General features: G+C 40.2%; 1 protein-coding gene across 1 annotated transcript in view; it reads right to left on the bottom strand.

Moving 5' to 3' along the window:
- Positions 1–4080: 4080 nt before the first annotated feature.
- The window catches only part of itga11a (integrin, alpha 11a), a 52805-nt gene continuing 40513 nt past the window's right edge, over positions 4081–16372 (bottom strand). Inside the window, exons 21-30 of the mRNA XM_085458972.1 lie at positions 16187–16285; positions 12327–12403; positions 12071–12154; positions 11745–11835; positions 11546–11659; positions 10350–10433; positions 10139–10249; positions 9912–10007; positions 9132–9245; positions 4081–5385 (exon numbers count right to left, since the gene is read on the bottom strand). Of these exons, the coding sequence (XP_085315098.1) occupies positions 5308–5385; positions 9132–9245; positions 9912–10007; positions 10139–10249; positions 10350–10433; positions 11546–11659; positions 11745–11835; positions 12071–12154; positions 12327–12403; positions 16187–16285 (948 nt within the window). The 3' untranslated portion in view covers positions 4081–5307. The remainder of the gene's footprint in view (positions 5386–9131; positions 9246–9911; positions 10008–10138; positions 10250–10349; positions 10434–11545; positions 11660–11744; positions 11836–12070; positions 12155–12326; positions 12404–16186; positions 16286–16372) is intronic.

The following is a 16372-nucleotide window of genomic DNA, read 5'->3' as shown; positions in this document are numbered from 1 at the left end:
TTATATATATGTTTAACCTGACTAGCGAAAGACGGCGGTGGGTTTGAAAATGATTTGCCGGGAGTCCGGTGTTCTCACGGCTCTAGTTAGCCTAGCCCCCGGCTAGCTATCGAGCTAGTGGGTAACAGACGTCTCCGAAAACGTCGGAGCGCTTTTGAAAATATGTGGTGTCCTGATAAACTGAGCAGATATTTGAGGTTTACACAGCTACATTCTCGCCTGAAAATATGTTAAACGTTTATTTTGTGACCCAGAAAGAATAATAAGAGTAAAGTTAAAACTAACTAGCTGCCGCCATTGTTGACAACTGCGCTGGGCTGCGCTATGAATTCTGGGACACAGCTTCTTCTTCTTCGGGGTTTAACGGCAGCTGGCATCCTTGTACATGCAGTGCTGCCATCTTCTGTTTCAGTCCGTTATTACACTCTTAAATCCTACTACTCATTCCTGCGTCCTTTGTGATCTTACAAAGCTTCAAACGATGCGTCGACTATTAAATTAGTCGTCGACGATTTTAATAGTCGACATAATCGTGACTAGTCGACTAATCGTGGCAGCCCTAATCGTGCCATCTCTAGTTACAATCTGATCTTAATGGCTTCTTCGACTCTCTCCCATTGCCTAAATTGAAGAACTCATTCCGGGATTATCTTGATTCCGAGTTTACTCTTCAGGAGGTTATCCAGGCTATGCAATCATTCCCTAATGGCAAAACGGCGGGACCTGATGGTTTCTGTCCAGAGTTCTTGGGGCAGGGATAGCTCAGTAGGTAAAGTGGTTGCCCCATGATCGGAAGGTCGGCGGTTCGAATCCACTTAACGGCTACCCTGAGGTACCCCTGAGCAAGGTACCGTCCCTACACACTGCTCCCCGGGCGCCTGCTTAGTGGGCTGCCCACTGCTTCACTGAGTGAATGGGTCAAATGCAGAGAAAAACAAGTAATTTCCCCATGGGGATCAATAAAATATCCATTATTATTATAAGACATTCTTGCACCACTTGTGCTTAAGATGCTGCGCAACACAAAAGAAGAAGGAAAATTGCCTTAAAACTTTATGTCAAGCCAATATTACTCTCATTTTGTAAAAGGGAAAAGATAAGACTGACCCTACTAATTTTAGGCAGATAGCACTTCAAAATTTTGATCGTAAGATAGTTACAAAAATCCTGGCTACTAGATTGAACAAACATTTGGCATCCATTATTCATCCTGATCAGACGGGGTTTATCCCTGGTAGACTTTCCTTTTTTAATGTTAGACGATTACTCAATACCATCTATTCTGAGAAAAAAAATTCTAAGGGAGCCTCTGTTTTGGCCTTGGATGCACATAAAGCTTTTGACCAGGTCGAGTGGCCTTGCATGTTTGAGTGACTGCACAGATTTGGGTTTGGTGAATCTTTCATTTCTTGGGTGAAATTGATTTACACAGAACCAATGTGCTCTGTTTTGACAAATAACAACCAATCTGCCCCATTCCTTCTGCAGCGCTCGGTGCAGCAGGGCTGTCCACTATCCCCAGCCCCATCGTTTTGGAGCCTCTTGCTGTGGCTATAAGAGTGCATCCAGACACCAAGGGGCTCCAGGTTGGAGGTGTTGAATCACTAATTAGCTTGTATGCTGATGATGTAATACTGTACTTGCTAATGTTATTTACTAAGCTTGGAAAATTAGACACTTATAAAGGTCTGGGTTTTGTATTAAAACAAACCATCAGAATCTTGAATCAGATTAGAAGACTTTTTTTTTCTCAAAAGACTCTTTTCTGACTGTCTGGAACCCCTTTTTGGAACACTTCGCAAAAGCCAGACTGGGCTAAACTAGATTTGTAAACTTTCATTCATTTCAGGTTTTTGTGTATGTGTATGTATGTATATATATGTAGATGGGTATGTATATGTATGTGTGTATATATATATATATTATGGAGATTGTACAGTTCTAAAAATTTTGAAAATCAATATTTGGTATCTTCACCTTTATTCTTCAATACAGCCTGAAGTATTTTCTTTAAGTAGTCTTCAGGAATCTCCAGGCTTCATGAAGGATATTCAAAGCTCTTCTTTAGATGTTGGCTGCCTTTTGTTCTGTTCTCTGTCAAGATGATCCCACACCGCTTAAGTATTGTTGAGGTCCGGGCTCTGGAGAGGCGAGACTTTTTTTCCCCTGTTCCTTTCTTAATGATGGCTTTTTGACAGCCGTCTACTGTCCGCTGAGACCACGAGGCCTCAGTGAAGAGTAGATGGATCAATTGAGAGTCAAATGTCTCTCTCAGGCCCTGTGTCGGGTCTTTGCTGCATTTTTTTTTAATTCTTACTGTCAGATACTCTTCACCTGTGGTAGATATTGTTTAGGCCTGTCACTTCTTCTTTTCACCTCCACTTGTCCAGTTTCCTCAATATATAGGGACACGCTGCACAACATGCTGAGATATTCCAGGTTTTGAGCTAATAGTTCTTTGGAAATCACCTTGTTGATGCAAAAATAAAAATGATGGGTTATCTTTGGCATGTTTCTGCTGATTCAGCTAAAGAAACAGGAACAAATGATGTTTTTGTGACAGGCTGCTAGTAACAAAGTGCATAAAGATACAATTTTAAAATGGGTTCACATAACAGAGAGTTGTCTGCTATGTGTAGACACAACACTGGGTGTGTTGGCTGCATTTTTAATGCTTGAATGATTCACCATTCAGCATCACAAATAAAAACTCTGAAAGCCTTTCAAAAAACTATTGCTTAAGAGCACTTAAAAAAAAGAATGAAAGTCTGACTCATTGAAGGTAAAATATAAAGAAGCAAGGGGCGACTAAAGACTTTTGCACAGTACTGATGAACTTAATGAACTTGTCTTTCTTATTAATCTATAACCGTTACATCTTATTCATAGTGATGGGTTAAAATATTGTCCATTGCTACTTTAGGTAACAGAAGTAAAAATATGTACACACACACACACACACACACACACACACACACACACACACACACACACACACACACACACACACACACTTAGTATGCACATTCAGTAATGCACATACACTCTTATATTGTACATATATTTATTCATATAACTTATTTACCCATTCTTATAATTTGCTTGTTCTTATGTTATTGTATTTTTGCACAACTCTGTTGCTTGTGAAGCTCGCACACAAGAATTTCACTGGCATGTACTGTACCAGTGTACCTGCACATGTGATGTGACAATAAAAGTGATTTGATTTGAGCTGGTAAAGGCTTTCCTTGCTTTCCTTGTGTCAGGATCATATTCCTTCCACTGTGATGCTCAGAAAAAAGATTTAATGTCTATTGATGCCCTGCCATCTACTTCCTGGCTTTTGCCCTTTGACAACTGTGATAGACTCCAGTGCTCCCGCAGCACTGAATCGGATGAACAGAAGAAAATGAACAGATGGATGTCTATTTACTTTTTTCTCTCTGTTATTCGTCAATCCCAAAGACAAGAACTAACAGACTTAAAAACTCCTTTGTCCCACATGCCATCAGACTGTTTAACTCCTCTCTGGAGGGGAGAGGGAGGGGAAACAGGAGGACAAAGGAGGGGGGAACAACTAAGCTGTAGTGCCTCTTCACCTCACTGTACAATACCTTTTGTACAATACTTTTGTAAATAGTCAACAGTGCAATAGACTCAATACTTGAAATGTGCAATTCACTTGTATTTTTTTTTTTTATTCCTATTTATTCTATTTATCCCCTTGGTATATTTTATTTATATTGTCTCTGTATTTATATATATGAGTGTGTGTGTGTGAATATATATATATATATATATATATATATATATATATATATATATATATATATATATATATATATATAATATTCTGTAACTCTGTAACTTCTGTCGGTGCTGTGCTTTTTTGGAAATCGAATTTCCCAGAGGAACCCACCCGAGGGATTAATAAAGTTCTATCTAATCTAATCTAATCCCAGCTTCTGTTCTTCCTTTCTGTATGTGAAGAATTGGAATCTCAAAAATGGTGACTCATGCTTGTTGAGGCCTGTTTCTATGCAGCTGAAAGCGCTCAGATACTTGTGAAAAAGACACTCATAGACCTATATTGTTTTATTTGTAGGCATATTACAGGTCTTCACACTTCTTCAAAGAGAAAAAAACTCCAGACATTGTGCAATCACTGGACTCATGTTTACGGCTTCTGATTATCATTTACTTACATTTCTGTTAAGAATTGCTTCAAATGTAAAAAAAAAATAAAATAAAAAAATCCCATTAATATTATAAGCACACCCTTTGCTCTGATGCAGTGCATGTTAAAAGGCACGCAGCTGTCTCGTATTGTAACAGGTTCAGTGAAACAAAGCCGACGTACTGAACTGAGAAAAAATAATGCCATGAACCACGCTGAAAACTGTCAGAAAACCATTATAGTACTGAAAGGATATAAAAAAAGCTAACTGACTATTTACAAAATTCAAGTTAATTTTATACAAAGTAAAAAGTGCATCAAATGTTTTAAAAATCACCCTGCATGATTCCCAGGATGTTAATCTTAAAATGAACGAACTCTTAAAGAGATGATGCATTTAGAGGATTCTTCTCCAAAGATTAAGAAAAGTCTCTAAAAGTTAAACATCACGAATCTTCTTCGTTCTCTGGTGACTTTAGTTCAGTTTTCTGTCGTCATAAATTATTATGCAAATTGACTGAATACATGGCAGATAAAAATTTCTTAAACTTGGAATTTTTAATATACAGTATAAGAGCTTTACATTTTGTTGTAGCTTTTGGGTGGGAAAACACCCTTGAGGTTTTTTTTTTCATGTACTTTACCATAGGAGTTAAATAAATAGCCTACACATCAGGAAAAGACAAAAGAATGACTGGCTAACATTTGCCTCAAATGCAAATAGTGGCCTGAAAATCTTGAAACAGATCGACTGAAAGTGGCTCTATTCTTCTGTAGAAAACGGACAGAAAAACCACCAGAGCTCCGGCCAGAAACCTACGCAATTAGAGCTCCAAGATCTCTGAAGAGATGACATCCAGGCCAGTGGAAGACATAGACAAAGAAGGCCCTAATGTCGCAACAGTGCAGGAATGCTAAGTGAGTGTGACAGTGCTGATTGTTGGGGGTCAGGGGTTGTGGCGCAGGAAAGATCCAGTGCACTGAAAAAGCCTTTCTTCAGCAATAATGATCGTGTGGAGCTGTGTACGCGGTGCCACTGCAGCGGTGGGAGCAGGTGGGGTGAGGCGGATTGGTCCCTGAGTGTCGGGTCCCCTGTGGAAAGGGTGTCTGCTGGGGGCCCTCAGCCTGCGTTATCGCTCTTCTGCCACTTTGCCGTTGACCTCCTGCTCATCCTCTTCTTTTCTCTTTTGCCTTTGGAAAAATCCAAGCTGGGTGGGAGAGCAGAGATAAGTTAGATAAGAAGTAATGCTGCAAACACAAATGTGCTACAAATATTGCGGGCACTGTGCAGCACACAGATTGCATCACTTCCTTGTGACTGCAAATGTAAAATTTATGCAAACTTAAGAAAAAGCTAAGAAGTTTCAGAGTGTGCGGCTGTGCTTGCAGATCTGTGAGGCCACAATTTTAATGCTGACATACTGACGTAGTCACCATGTAAAATGCTGACTATGTTCCTAATCTCAAAATAGCATGTTACCCATGTGGCACCAAACTGTAGATGTAAAGTCAGTAGACGAGGTTATTAGTCATCACCCCCTAAGGATAAAAGTAAGTAAAATTTTATTTATTGACCAGCTTTCAAGAAAAATATCATAAAGTGATTCACAACAAGAATGTAGAGAGCTCTGGAGTCTGTGGACCACAAAAACTCTGTTTCCTTTAGTTCTCAGTCTTGCATAAAACCAGCAGGTTGTGATCATGTGACCTCAGGAACGCAGAATATATGGACACAAAACTTCACTATTGAGATGATGAGATGAGATGAGATGAGATAGCCTTTATTTGTCAGTTGCAGGTCTTTTGCCCACAACCGAGATGACAGACCTTGCCGACCGTACATACAATACACAAACATCACATTGGGTGGTGGTGTATGGTGCTTGCCCATGCAGAGCTCTAAAGGTCAACATCAGAATCTTAAAGTGACATTAATGGGGATCCAGTGCAACCGAATTACCAACCGTGTGACACATGAGCACTTGGTAGACTTTAGTCAGAAGCCTCGCAGCAGCATTCTGAACAACCTGCAGACGTTCCAAAGGAGGTTTTGTTAAGACAAGTGAACAAGGTGAATGCGATAATCCAGACGTGAAGGTCCCAATAACAATTTCCAATTCAAAGTGTGACACGATGGAACTCAACTTGGAAATATTTCTTAAGTGACAACAGCAAGAGCGAAACGGTGATTAAACGCGAGCATCCAAAGTGAAGGCTGAGTCACAAGTTACACTTTCAAAGTAGAAAATGTAGCAAAGGTACCTGGGGTTTCCATTACCGTAGGCACAAATCTGTCAGGGGCACAAACTTCTGTTTTCTCTTCGTTAAATTGGAGAAAAATGTCAGCCAAGTTTTAATAGATTCTAGATGCAAGATGTGCAGGTTAGAAACATCTCGGGGCTTAAAAGATATATGACTGAAAATCGTCTGCACGGCAATGATAAGAAATGTCCTTAAAAGTGCTGAAAACGTGCTGAAGAAGGAGCAGATACAACAGAAACAGTACAGGCCCACCAGTGTGCTACACAGTAAGCAAGAGAAGTGGAAGATGAACTCAGCCTGTCAATCTCAACGCGATGATCAACAGTATTAAAGCCAAAGATCAAGTCAAGTCCAGAAGATTATCCTGTGTCACTTCACATCAAGATGTCTCTGGAGACTCCCAGAAGAGCTGTTTGTGTGGAATGAGCTCTGGAAAAGCCAGAATGGAAATGATCAAGGCTGCTGTATTTGTCCAAGACAGCTGTAAGCTGCTTAGGCACAGCCTTTTCTAAAATCTTAGCAATAAATGTGAATTTTGAGATTCATTTGTTAAAACAGGCACAGCAGGTGGTGCAGGAATACCAATTTCACTAATACAGTGTTGAATACCATCACAGGATTACCTCTGCTCTTTGAAACCAGGTTTGAAAAATCAGCAGCCCTCGCATCTCTCCCCGAAGTGTTAAAAGACACTGAAAGATCCTTTAAATGAAGGAGATGAATGCGTAGATGACTTGATCTCCACAAGTGCTCATTTTTTTTCAACAAGAACGCTTTAATGCCGTCATTTATCCAAGGAGAAGAGTTTCAGGAGCTAATCTCAGTCAAACAGGACAGACTTATCTAAAATAGAAAGACAGTTATGGTTAAAATGATTCAGTGAGAGCTCAACATTGTTATAAGTGGATGTAAATAAATTAGAGGCAGAAAATTTATCAGCAGCTAAGATGCTGGAGCTAACCAAATATAGAGGCACATGAAAGTTAAAGAGAGTATGGGGCTGATCAGAAATAAAAATATCCTCGGAATAAATCCAAAGTAAAAACAAGGTCCAGTCTGTATCCCTCGGGGTATGTTTGAGGTCAGGAATATACTGGGGAAGATTAAAACCACAATGCTGATAAATCCAGTCAATGTCTGTGTGTGTGTGTGTGTGTGTGTGTACTGGAATCCCCAGCTAGCCTGCCCAAATATCATGACAGTTCATCAGATCCTTTAGATATCTGCTCATGGTGACTATCACTAAATATCATTTAGCTTTTTAACATCTAGTGGATCATATTTAATACATGTGATTTTGTGATTTTTTTAAATTTCTGCATCATCAGTGGCATTTTTCTTCCCCCTGAAAAACCTAAATAAATAACACACAATCCATTTTTACACTTTAATATGATACAGAAACATGAGGCAGATGCTTCGGTTCAAACTGACTGACCCTTTTCCCCATAAAACAATACATCAGGAGATCTTGTGTAAAAGATGACTATTTAATTATATTAATATAAGCACTGACGCTGGTGCTAGATTGATGATTTTCTTGTGTGTAGAAATACCACAAAATTAAAATAAGGACGTGCTTTTAAACAATTTTGTAATATATGATGGGAGACTAGCAGCTTCTTGTAAATGTAAGCATTTCAGCCAGTAAACCCCCTCCCCCAATCACACACATACACACGTTGGGTATTCATATGTTGTGGGGACATCTAACTGGCATTATGTTTTCTCTAGCCTCTTACCCTAACCAAGAAAAATGGATCCCTAACCCTTACCGTCATTTTGAGTCTCAAAATATGCCTTCAAACTTGAGGGGACCAGGATTTTTGGTCCCCACAAAGATATGAATACACGCTCACACACACATACACGCAAAACAAAAAGCGCAGCTCCACATATTCAGACAGATTCTTCATTTCTGTCAATGCATCCTGTGTTGAGCATAAATATGAGGCTGCCTTTATTGCTGGCTTGACCTTTACTTGACAGTAAAGGATCCAGGTAATGGATATAAAACAGCCGCTTCATTATTTCTACAGGAATATGAAATAAATAGAAAACATGCAGACAAGAGTCAAGAAATGGAAGAATCTGGCATTTTACACAGTTTTGGTACATAACTATGGCATTTCTGTCAGACTCTTATTTAAAGACAATATCTTATTCTCAGCCACATGATGGCAGTCTAAACCTACACTACAATAACCATCTGACCATAGCTCACATTTACAGATGAGGTAGTAGAAAAATGAGCTGACTGCAGGTTTCGACCAACCTTGTAAACAGTCATGGCAATTTGCATATTAATGAAGAAACTGACAGCTCATTGTTCGCCAGTGGTGCTAGTTTCAGTTACTGTGCACATGTACTGTTTATAAGGTTGGGGAAACTGAAGAAGTCACATGGATAAGTGACAAAATATTTCTCCCACTTAAAACGTTACATCCAGATGAACAGTATCAACTGTTTGTGGGGCTTTGTGCTTTAAGGAAACATTTTAACCCCAGAGGGTGTGATTTTTTTTTCCAGGATGGGAAAACCATTATCCTCATGAAAATGCTGGGAATCACATGCTACAGCTCCCCCCCAAATTGTCACTCGTCAGTGACTAAAAGTGGGTATTTAGATAAATACCTCTAATAACTCAATGGCTGTTAGTCAGCTAACTAAAAAACTGCACGACGTAACTTACTTTCCATAGAGCGAGGCTGAGCAGGGCTAACAATAAGAGTCCTCCCAGCGTGCTTCCAACGATAATCCAAGTAGGAATTCTGTAATCTCCCTCCTTCCTGATCTCTAGTATTATCTGTTGGACATGACAACACATAAAATTTGTTTTCTCTTAAGCACGCAGGCTGAATTGTACACACAGGCAGTGATAAATGGTATTTTTGGCTTAAATATATAGCTTTAAATAAATATGATTTTTGCAGAATAGCATAACGACAATTCATGAATTTTGATAAAAAAGCGTTTTCACAGACCGATCAAGTACATCCATTCACCTTTTACTTCCACAAATACAGTCTCTTTAAAAAAAAAACAAGATAATAGAGTCTGACAGTTTTAATGACCAATAGATGGCAGCACAGATTAGTGTTTGAGTCCTGACTCATACATGTTGTGCCGCTGGTCCTTTCGGTCCCTAAGCACCACACAGCCATGAGTGCTCCAATACTAACATTTACAGTGTGATTATTCCCTGTTTCAGTTCTGTGCTCATGAGCGCAGCTGAAGCAGAAACTTTGTTTTCTTTTCATTTTTTAATAAAAAGAGGTGCTTGATGGAAAATTTGTTTTTTTCTTCTTCTTAGTTTTCCATGAATGGTAACATCACATACGAGACACTATTTGAATACTTAAAGTCCACTGAAATAAATTTTAACAGCTGATCTCGAGAACCGGGCACATGGTAAGAATAAAATCCAGACGAGGACAGAAGCAATTTAGAGCACTGGTTGTTGCCGACTCACATGTCTGACAGGCCTCTCTTCATGTAAAAACATGGGGCTGGAGGAGGGGAGCTCCACTGATGCACTGGTCACCAATTCCAGGATTTTAAACTTCAGCTGGAGAGGAAATCAAAACAAGCAGGCGCATTTAACGAACAGATGACACAGCTACAAGCACTGCAGAGCCAAAGTTTTGTAAAAAGTGATAAATAATAATTCATGCAGCCATTGATGAGGTTTAAGCTCACCGCGTGTAAAGTATCTATTCTAAGTGCTCCAGTGATTCTAAAGGCAGCGTCTCTGTAGTAAGCCACATTGACTGTGCATTGAATTGGAAGAGTTAGTGTGTTGGATCGGTTCTGTGGGAAGAAGCAGATCGAAAAAAAAAAAAGTTAAGAAAATAAGTTGAGAATTAAACTTTTATCTGGGAAAGAATTTGATAGGTTTTATTGACTTTACCAAGCTGGAGAAGCGTGACAGGTCTTCAGGTGATGCCCTGCTCTGTGCCACATGCTGAGGTGGTAAACAGTGCGTACCATCTCTCTGAGGTGCGACATGGGGGTAAGAAATTCCTCTTAGTGCAGTAAAATGTTATGTTTCCAGAAAAGCAGTGAAATAATATGCTGATAAGCTGGAGCTTATTAGATCATGTTACTAAAAAGAATGATTATTGTTCAGCAATTAATGTAAAGTAAATGTAATGCACTGCTAATATGTGATTAGGTTTGGACGCTGTGTAGCTGAGGTTAGTCTGTCGAGCTGACTCTGTCCTTCTTCTTTTGGCTGCTCCCTTTAGGGGAGTCCACAGCTTCATCTCACCCTGTCCCCACATCCTCCTCTGTCACACCAACAATCTGCATGTCCTCCTTCGCTACATCATTTAATCTTCTCTCTGGTCTTCCTCTTTTCTTCCTGCCTGGCAGCTCCATCTTCATCATCCTTTGTCCAACATATCCACCCTCCCTCATCTGTATATGTCCCAACCCTCTCAGCCTTGCCTCTATTACTTTATCCCCAAATGGCTCAACCTGAGCTGCCCCTCTCATTCCCAATTAAAAACATCAGAGGCTGAACCTCCAGACTCGAACATGTTAAGAGTTTCAGCATGCTGACCTTGTCCAAAATTTTAAGAAGACCTGTGAATCTGTATTATTCCAGAAAAACTTTCCAGAAATGATGAACTTCAATAGTAGAACAGGTCTGCTCAGGTCAAACCAAACAATCTTTCCCCTAAACAGTAGCAATACCACCACTGCTCTTCTGTTGTTATTTACCGCTGATATTTATGTGAGTTTTAGCAGAACAATCGCAAGTACCAACTGACGATACAGGGTAAATGCAAAAAAGTAAAAAAGCAGCATAGGTGGAAAGGAAACTGACTGAAACCCAAGTGGCAGCTCGTCAGCTCCAAAGTGCCAAAATCTCACTGATTACATTATGTCAAAGCTTAGAGTAACAAATGATTTAGTCCTAGCCACTCTAACAATTACGCTGCTAATTGTCTGCAAGGCATCTTTTATGCAGCGTGTTAATATTAGCCACTGTAAGCGTCTGTTATCACACCATGGAGTGCTATAATATAAAAAAATCTGCCACATGTCCCTCATGTTCTGTTTTTGTATTAACTGATAGACAGTTTGAAGCTCTGCACACACCTGGTTAATATGGAAGTCGGATATCTGAAGGAGCTGGTTGCCGTTTTTTGTCATTTCTGGGATCTCGATGTTTAGCTGCAAATCCTTTACCGGAAAGTATCCAAGATTCTGGATCTAAGGCACAACAGGGGGAATCGTGTAAACTATTTCCAAGCTGTACTTTGAATTAAGCTCATGGTGGTGATAGAACTGGTCTCACTTGGAAGGTGAAGTTGAAAGGAGGACCGATGATGCCTGGCTCCTCCAGTGACAGCTCTGGTTTGATTTCATATCGAGTCGGATTAGAATCCCTGTCAAAGCAAATAAAGAAAAAAGTAAATAAATAAACAAGCAAACAATTAACATAAAGTTCCCATTCCGGCTGCACAACTAGCGACTAATTTCCCCCACAGTTACATTCAGTATCTTCCAGATTATGCCAACACAGTTTGTTGTAGCCCACTGCACTTCTAAATTCCTCGCTTGTATTGTTTGGTAAAAAACAAAACAACAACAACAACACCCACCCCCCGAAAGCTGACTAACCTGGTGAAGAGAAGGTCTGCCTCGTACTTCAGCGAGTAATAGATATCATTGAAATTATCGGCTTTGCTATTTTCTTCACCGTCACTGTTGAAAAGACAAAAATATTCCACAAATAGAAGTGATGATCTTACAGCGAGACGCTTATCCTTGTATTATTTTTTAAATATCTTTGTTGATCATTAAAACACAGAACATTTGTCTACATGCAAAGCAAAAAGTAATTGGGATGCCAATAGATATAAAGTGATGTCCATACCTGCTGGCCTCCAGGATAACCCGGAGATGGTCAAGGAAGGTAGTGCGACTGAATTCGAACTCCAGGCGAAATGTTACCTACAAAGAAGAGGAAGTAAAGATTAGAAGCACACACTACCCATTTATTGCTTTTCCTAAATTATATTTCATCTTGCTTTAACAAAACTCTAAAGTACTCCAGATGCTATGCTATATAGCATTCCTAGAATAAAGGACACAAAAGAAGTCAAGTCCGCAATAACCTACTATAATTCCTGGGCTTTGACCCCAGGCAGCTGCTTGCACAGTTGTTGCTGCTTAAAGAGAGCCTGGGAATTTCCCCTCAGTTGAAGACTATGTCCACTACATACACACACATTCACTCACTCAAAACTTCCAGTGGAAGCCAGATTCAGGGCAAAATAAAAGCAGAGCAGTAAAAAGGAGACAGCCAGAAAGAGGAATGGGTATGTATCAAAATTGGAACCCAAGTCTGCAAAGGAGGCTTGATTGGCAGAAGAATGCCGATCTAGGAGAGCAGAGTTTAGCTGAGCATTGTTTACAGTCCTCCATGGTGTAATGAAATCATGAAGGATCCAGTCTGACCAGACTGGAATGCATAACGAGGTTTCCTCCTTCCCTCTTCCATATAGATAGACTCATTCTCAAAGCAACCACAGATTTAGCACAAATATAATGATCTCGTTACGTATCATCTTGTCCCAGATGTGGAAAATGATCCCGGTCCTCCTTTGTTAGTCCTATCGCATATCCTGGTGAAGAATGGTTAACCTTGACTTCAGCCCACTGTTTCTTGAGAAGGATGGCTGGATGAAACACAAACATAGGAATCCAGACACGCGCACACGTGCACACACACATGCACACACACAGTTGTTCTGGGTTTTGAGGGCGTGATTGTCCATGGTTGGAGAATGTTCGTGCATCTGCATAGCTGAACACAGAAATTCAAACAGTGCATGTTTCTCCTCTTCCTCCTCTGTGTTTCTTCAGCCTGTCCGCCTCCTTAGGCCACATTCGTTGTCAGTCGTCAAACCGCTAGTAACTAGAACCCTTCTCTCTGCATACACCCACAAAACCTAAAAACACATTTGCTTCCACGATCACGTGCAAAAGGAATCGATTTTTAGACGTCTTGTCGCTGTTGGTTGTAAAGTTTACTGAACAAACTTGTTTTACACGGGTCAGAATCACCTGGTAAGATCCAAACAAGCGTGATAACTGGCTAATTTAAAAAGCTTGCACTGAAGTTCCCACTTTCCTTCAGCTCTACGGTGGTTTAGGCTGGCTTGGCAGTGGCACTGGTGTACAATCAGCCTTGTTTAACTCTGTGCCACATTCTTAAAAGGCTCTCGACCAGAGCACATCAGTTTTGTGGCTCTGGATGCTGTTTAGGGTCAATGAGTGGGTATGAATCATTCAGTGAGCTCTAAAGGGTGACCAGGTCTGCTCGGTTCAGTTGCTTGGGAGCATTACATAGAAATTTGGGTTTACTTGTTGCCCAGGAGATCACCATTGTTTGCGATAATCACATGGTTAGGACATTTCATGAACTCTTTCAGTCACCTTCAGTCCTTCATTCCTGCATTATTAGTCAGCAGACTTTGTTTCAGTATAGAAAGCTGAAAGATTATTGTTCAGATGTCAATGAAAAACACATTTAAAAAAGGGATAACAGCTTTTAATTGCACTTACTGATGTACGACCGGTGTCATCCCTATCAAAGTCAACACAAACATCACCCTCCTAAAAATAAAAAGTAATGCCTTGCTGTAAAATACCCCGGAAAGTGCACAGCCTCATAAATATTGTTGACTTTATAAGCATGTGGAAAAGCTTGGTACAGCAGAAATGAATGTGAGAATCACTAACAGATGAGGAAGGAGAAATGCATCTCGGTGTCTTTCGTTCAGTCTCACCTGAATAATGCTGAGAGAAGAGCAAGTCTTATCTGTTGTGTTTACCCCGTTGCTAAGATGCATCTTCCTAATGCAATAACAATTAAATGTGATGTTTTTATAGTGAAAAGAAGAAGAGGGGTCCAGACTGGCTGATTTGTTTGTCTATATTTGGGACAGCTACTTTAACCTTTAAGACACGAGTAGCTGTTCCAACACGAGACACGAGAAGTCACTGTCATCATGAGTGACGACAACGGATAAGCTATGAATGGTGTCCTAGAATCTCCATATTGCACTTTCTTTCCATAACACTGGTATGATTTCCTCCAAATGACAATGCGCCCTCTTTCTTACATTGTGGAATTTCATTCTTTACATATAAAAATACAACATGATGTCAAAGTAGTCCAGGTACTTTGATCCAGGTACTATCCCTGCTGCTTTGCTTTTCAGTTGGATTCGGTGGGTGGATAATCATGTAGGTAAACAAGCACATTTAAGATGAGAATCTCCCGTTCCAGCACATCCCAAAGGTGCTGTGGAGGCCACTTAAGTGCAGTGAACTTGCTGATACAAAGGATAGATTCATGTTTTCAAGTTGTTTCGACCAAATTCTGAGTCAACCATCTGAATGTTGCAGCAGAAAAAAGACCAGGCAATATTTTCCCAATCTCCTACTGCCCAGTTTTGTTGAGCCTGTGTGAGTTGTGGCATCCACTTGGTGTTCTTAGCTGACAGGGGTGGCGCGCAGCGTGTGGTCTTCTGCTGTTCGTCTGTTCAAGGTGTTGTGCATGCAGAGATGCTCTTCTCCATACATCGATTATAACAAGTGGTTGTTTGAGTTTCTGTAGTGTTTATACAAGCCTTTGTCCTCTGACCTCTGTCATCAACATGGATTTTCACCCTGAGAACTGCTGCTGGCTGACACATATTTTCTCTTTTTCTCTGTAAACCCTAGAGATGGCTGTGTGGGAAAATCCCATTAGATCAGCAGTTTCTGAAGTACTCAGGACCAGCCCCCCTAACAACATCAGACATGTCACATTCAAAGTCCATGCCAACAGTTGTGTTAATGTTTCAGGCTTGTGGCATTCATCAGAGCACTGATGAATATATGCAATATGATATGATGAAGGGTACAGGGCTGAAACATTAGCATGTTAAGTTGGTGTATTTGATATTTGTTAACTGAGCTGCTGCCACTTTACAGGTTGCTCACATATTTGCATTAACGAGCAGTGGAACAGGTGTGCCCAATAAAGTTGCAGCACGTGTTCGTGGTCCCCAATGGGGAACTATGTTTATTATTACATATAAATGTGCTTTCTGAGGATGATATTGTTCTCGTAAACATGTTTTGGCAGAGTTAAAAGCCTGGATGAAACATACTAAAACAGCAGTTGGCTGAAAACTCTGGAGAAGAGCAAAACAGGCAGAACATACAGAGCCAACATCTGGCATCTCCACCCCTTCTCTTCTAAGCAAATACAACCCGATGAGCACAGGCAGAGATACTGAAAGAAAATTAATGCTGATTTCTGTTTTGACATAGGGGTTTGAGTTCTCTCAGATTTCTAAATCCTGAAATCAGAACCCAGACGAGGAGCAAGACTTTAGTTTCTTCTTGAATGATGAATTACTTTATACTGGTGTTTCGCATCAATTTTCTCCAGTGGCACCAACTAATCTTATTTGGGAATCGGTACAAAAACTGGCATACGGATGAATTTCACTGGGCTGCATCAGCTTTATGCTTTTCCAGACACCTCTTCAAAAACACCTAAAACATTATAGTGTAATAAAGTTACAGCTTTTCAACCTGAGATGTTTTTTAGTTAACTCTCCGATGGAAATGAATCCAATTTATCCTTTTGCTGCCAATGACAATAAGCCTTATCTTATCTTATTAAAGAATCACAACGACACATATGAATTACGTGAAGAAACATGGTTAACTCACCTGTGTTTTGGCCCTCATGAAGGGTGCGCTGACATTGCAGAGCTTCTCGTTCCTCAGTTTGTCCTGACTGTAGCACTCTATTTTGATGTCCGAGTTGTCCTGAATGAAAAATGTCACTGCTAGTCATAAATGTAGAATTTATTTCGCCTTACCTGATGGTTAAACCTCGGACTCTTTGGAGTAACA

This window comes from Copadichromis virginalis, linkage group LG1 (genome assembly GCF_057382275.1).
Source record: "Copadichromis virginalis isolate Kocher_CV1m ecotype Utaka linkage group LG1, C_Virginalis_male_GT1.1, whole genome shotgun sequence".
NCBI lineage: Eukaryota > Metazoa > Chordata > Actinopteri > Cichliformes > Cichlidae > Copadichromis > Copadichromis virginalis.
Note: the sequence above shows the minus strand (reverse complement) of the source record. Positions and strands in the feature narration are given on the sequence as shown.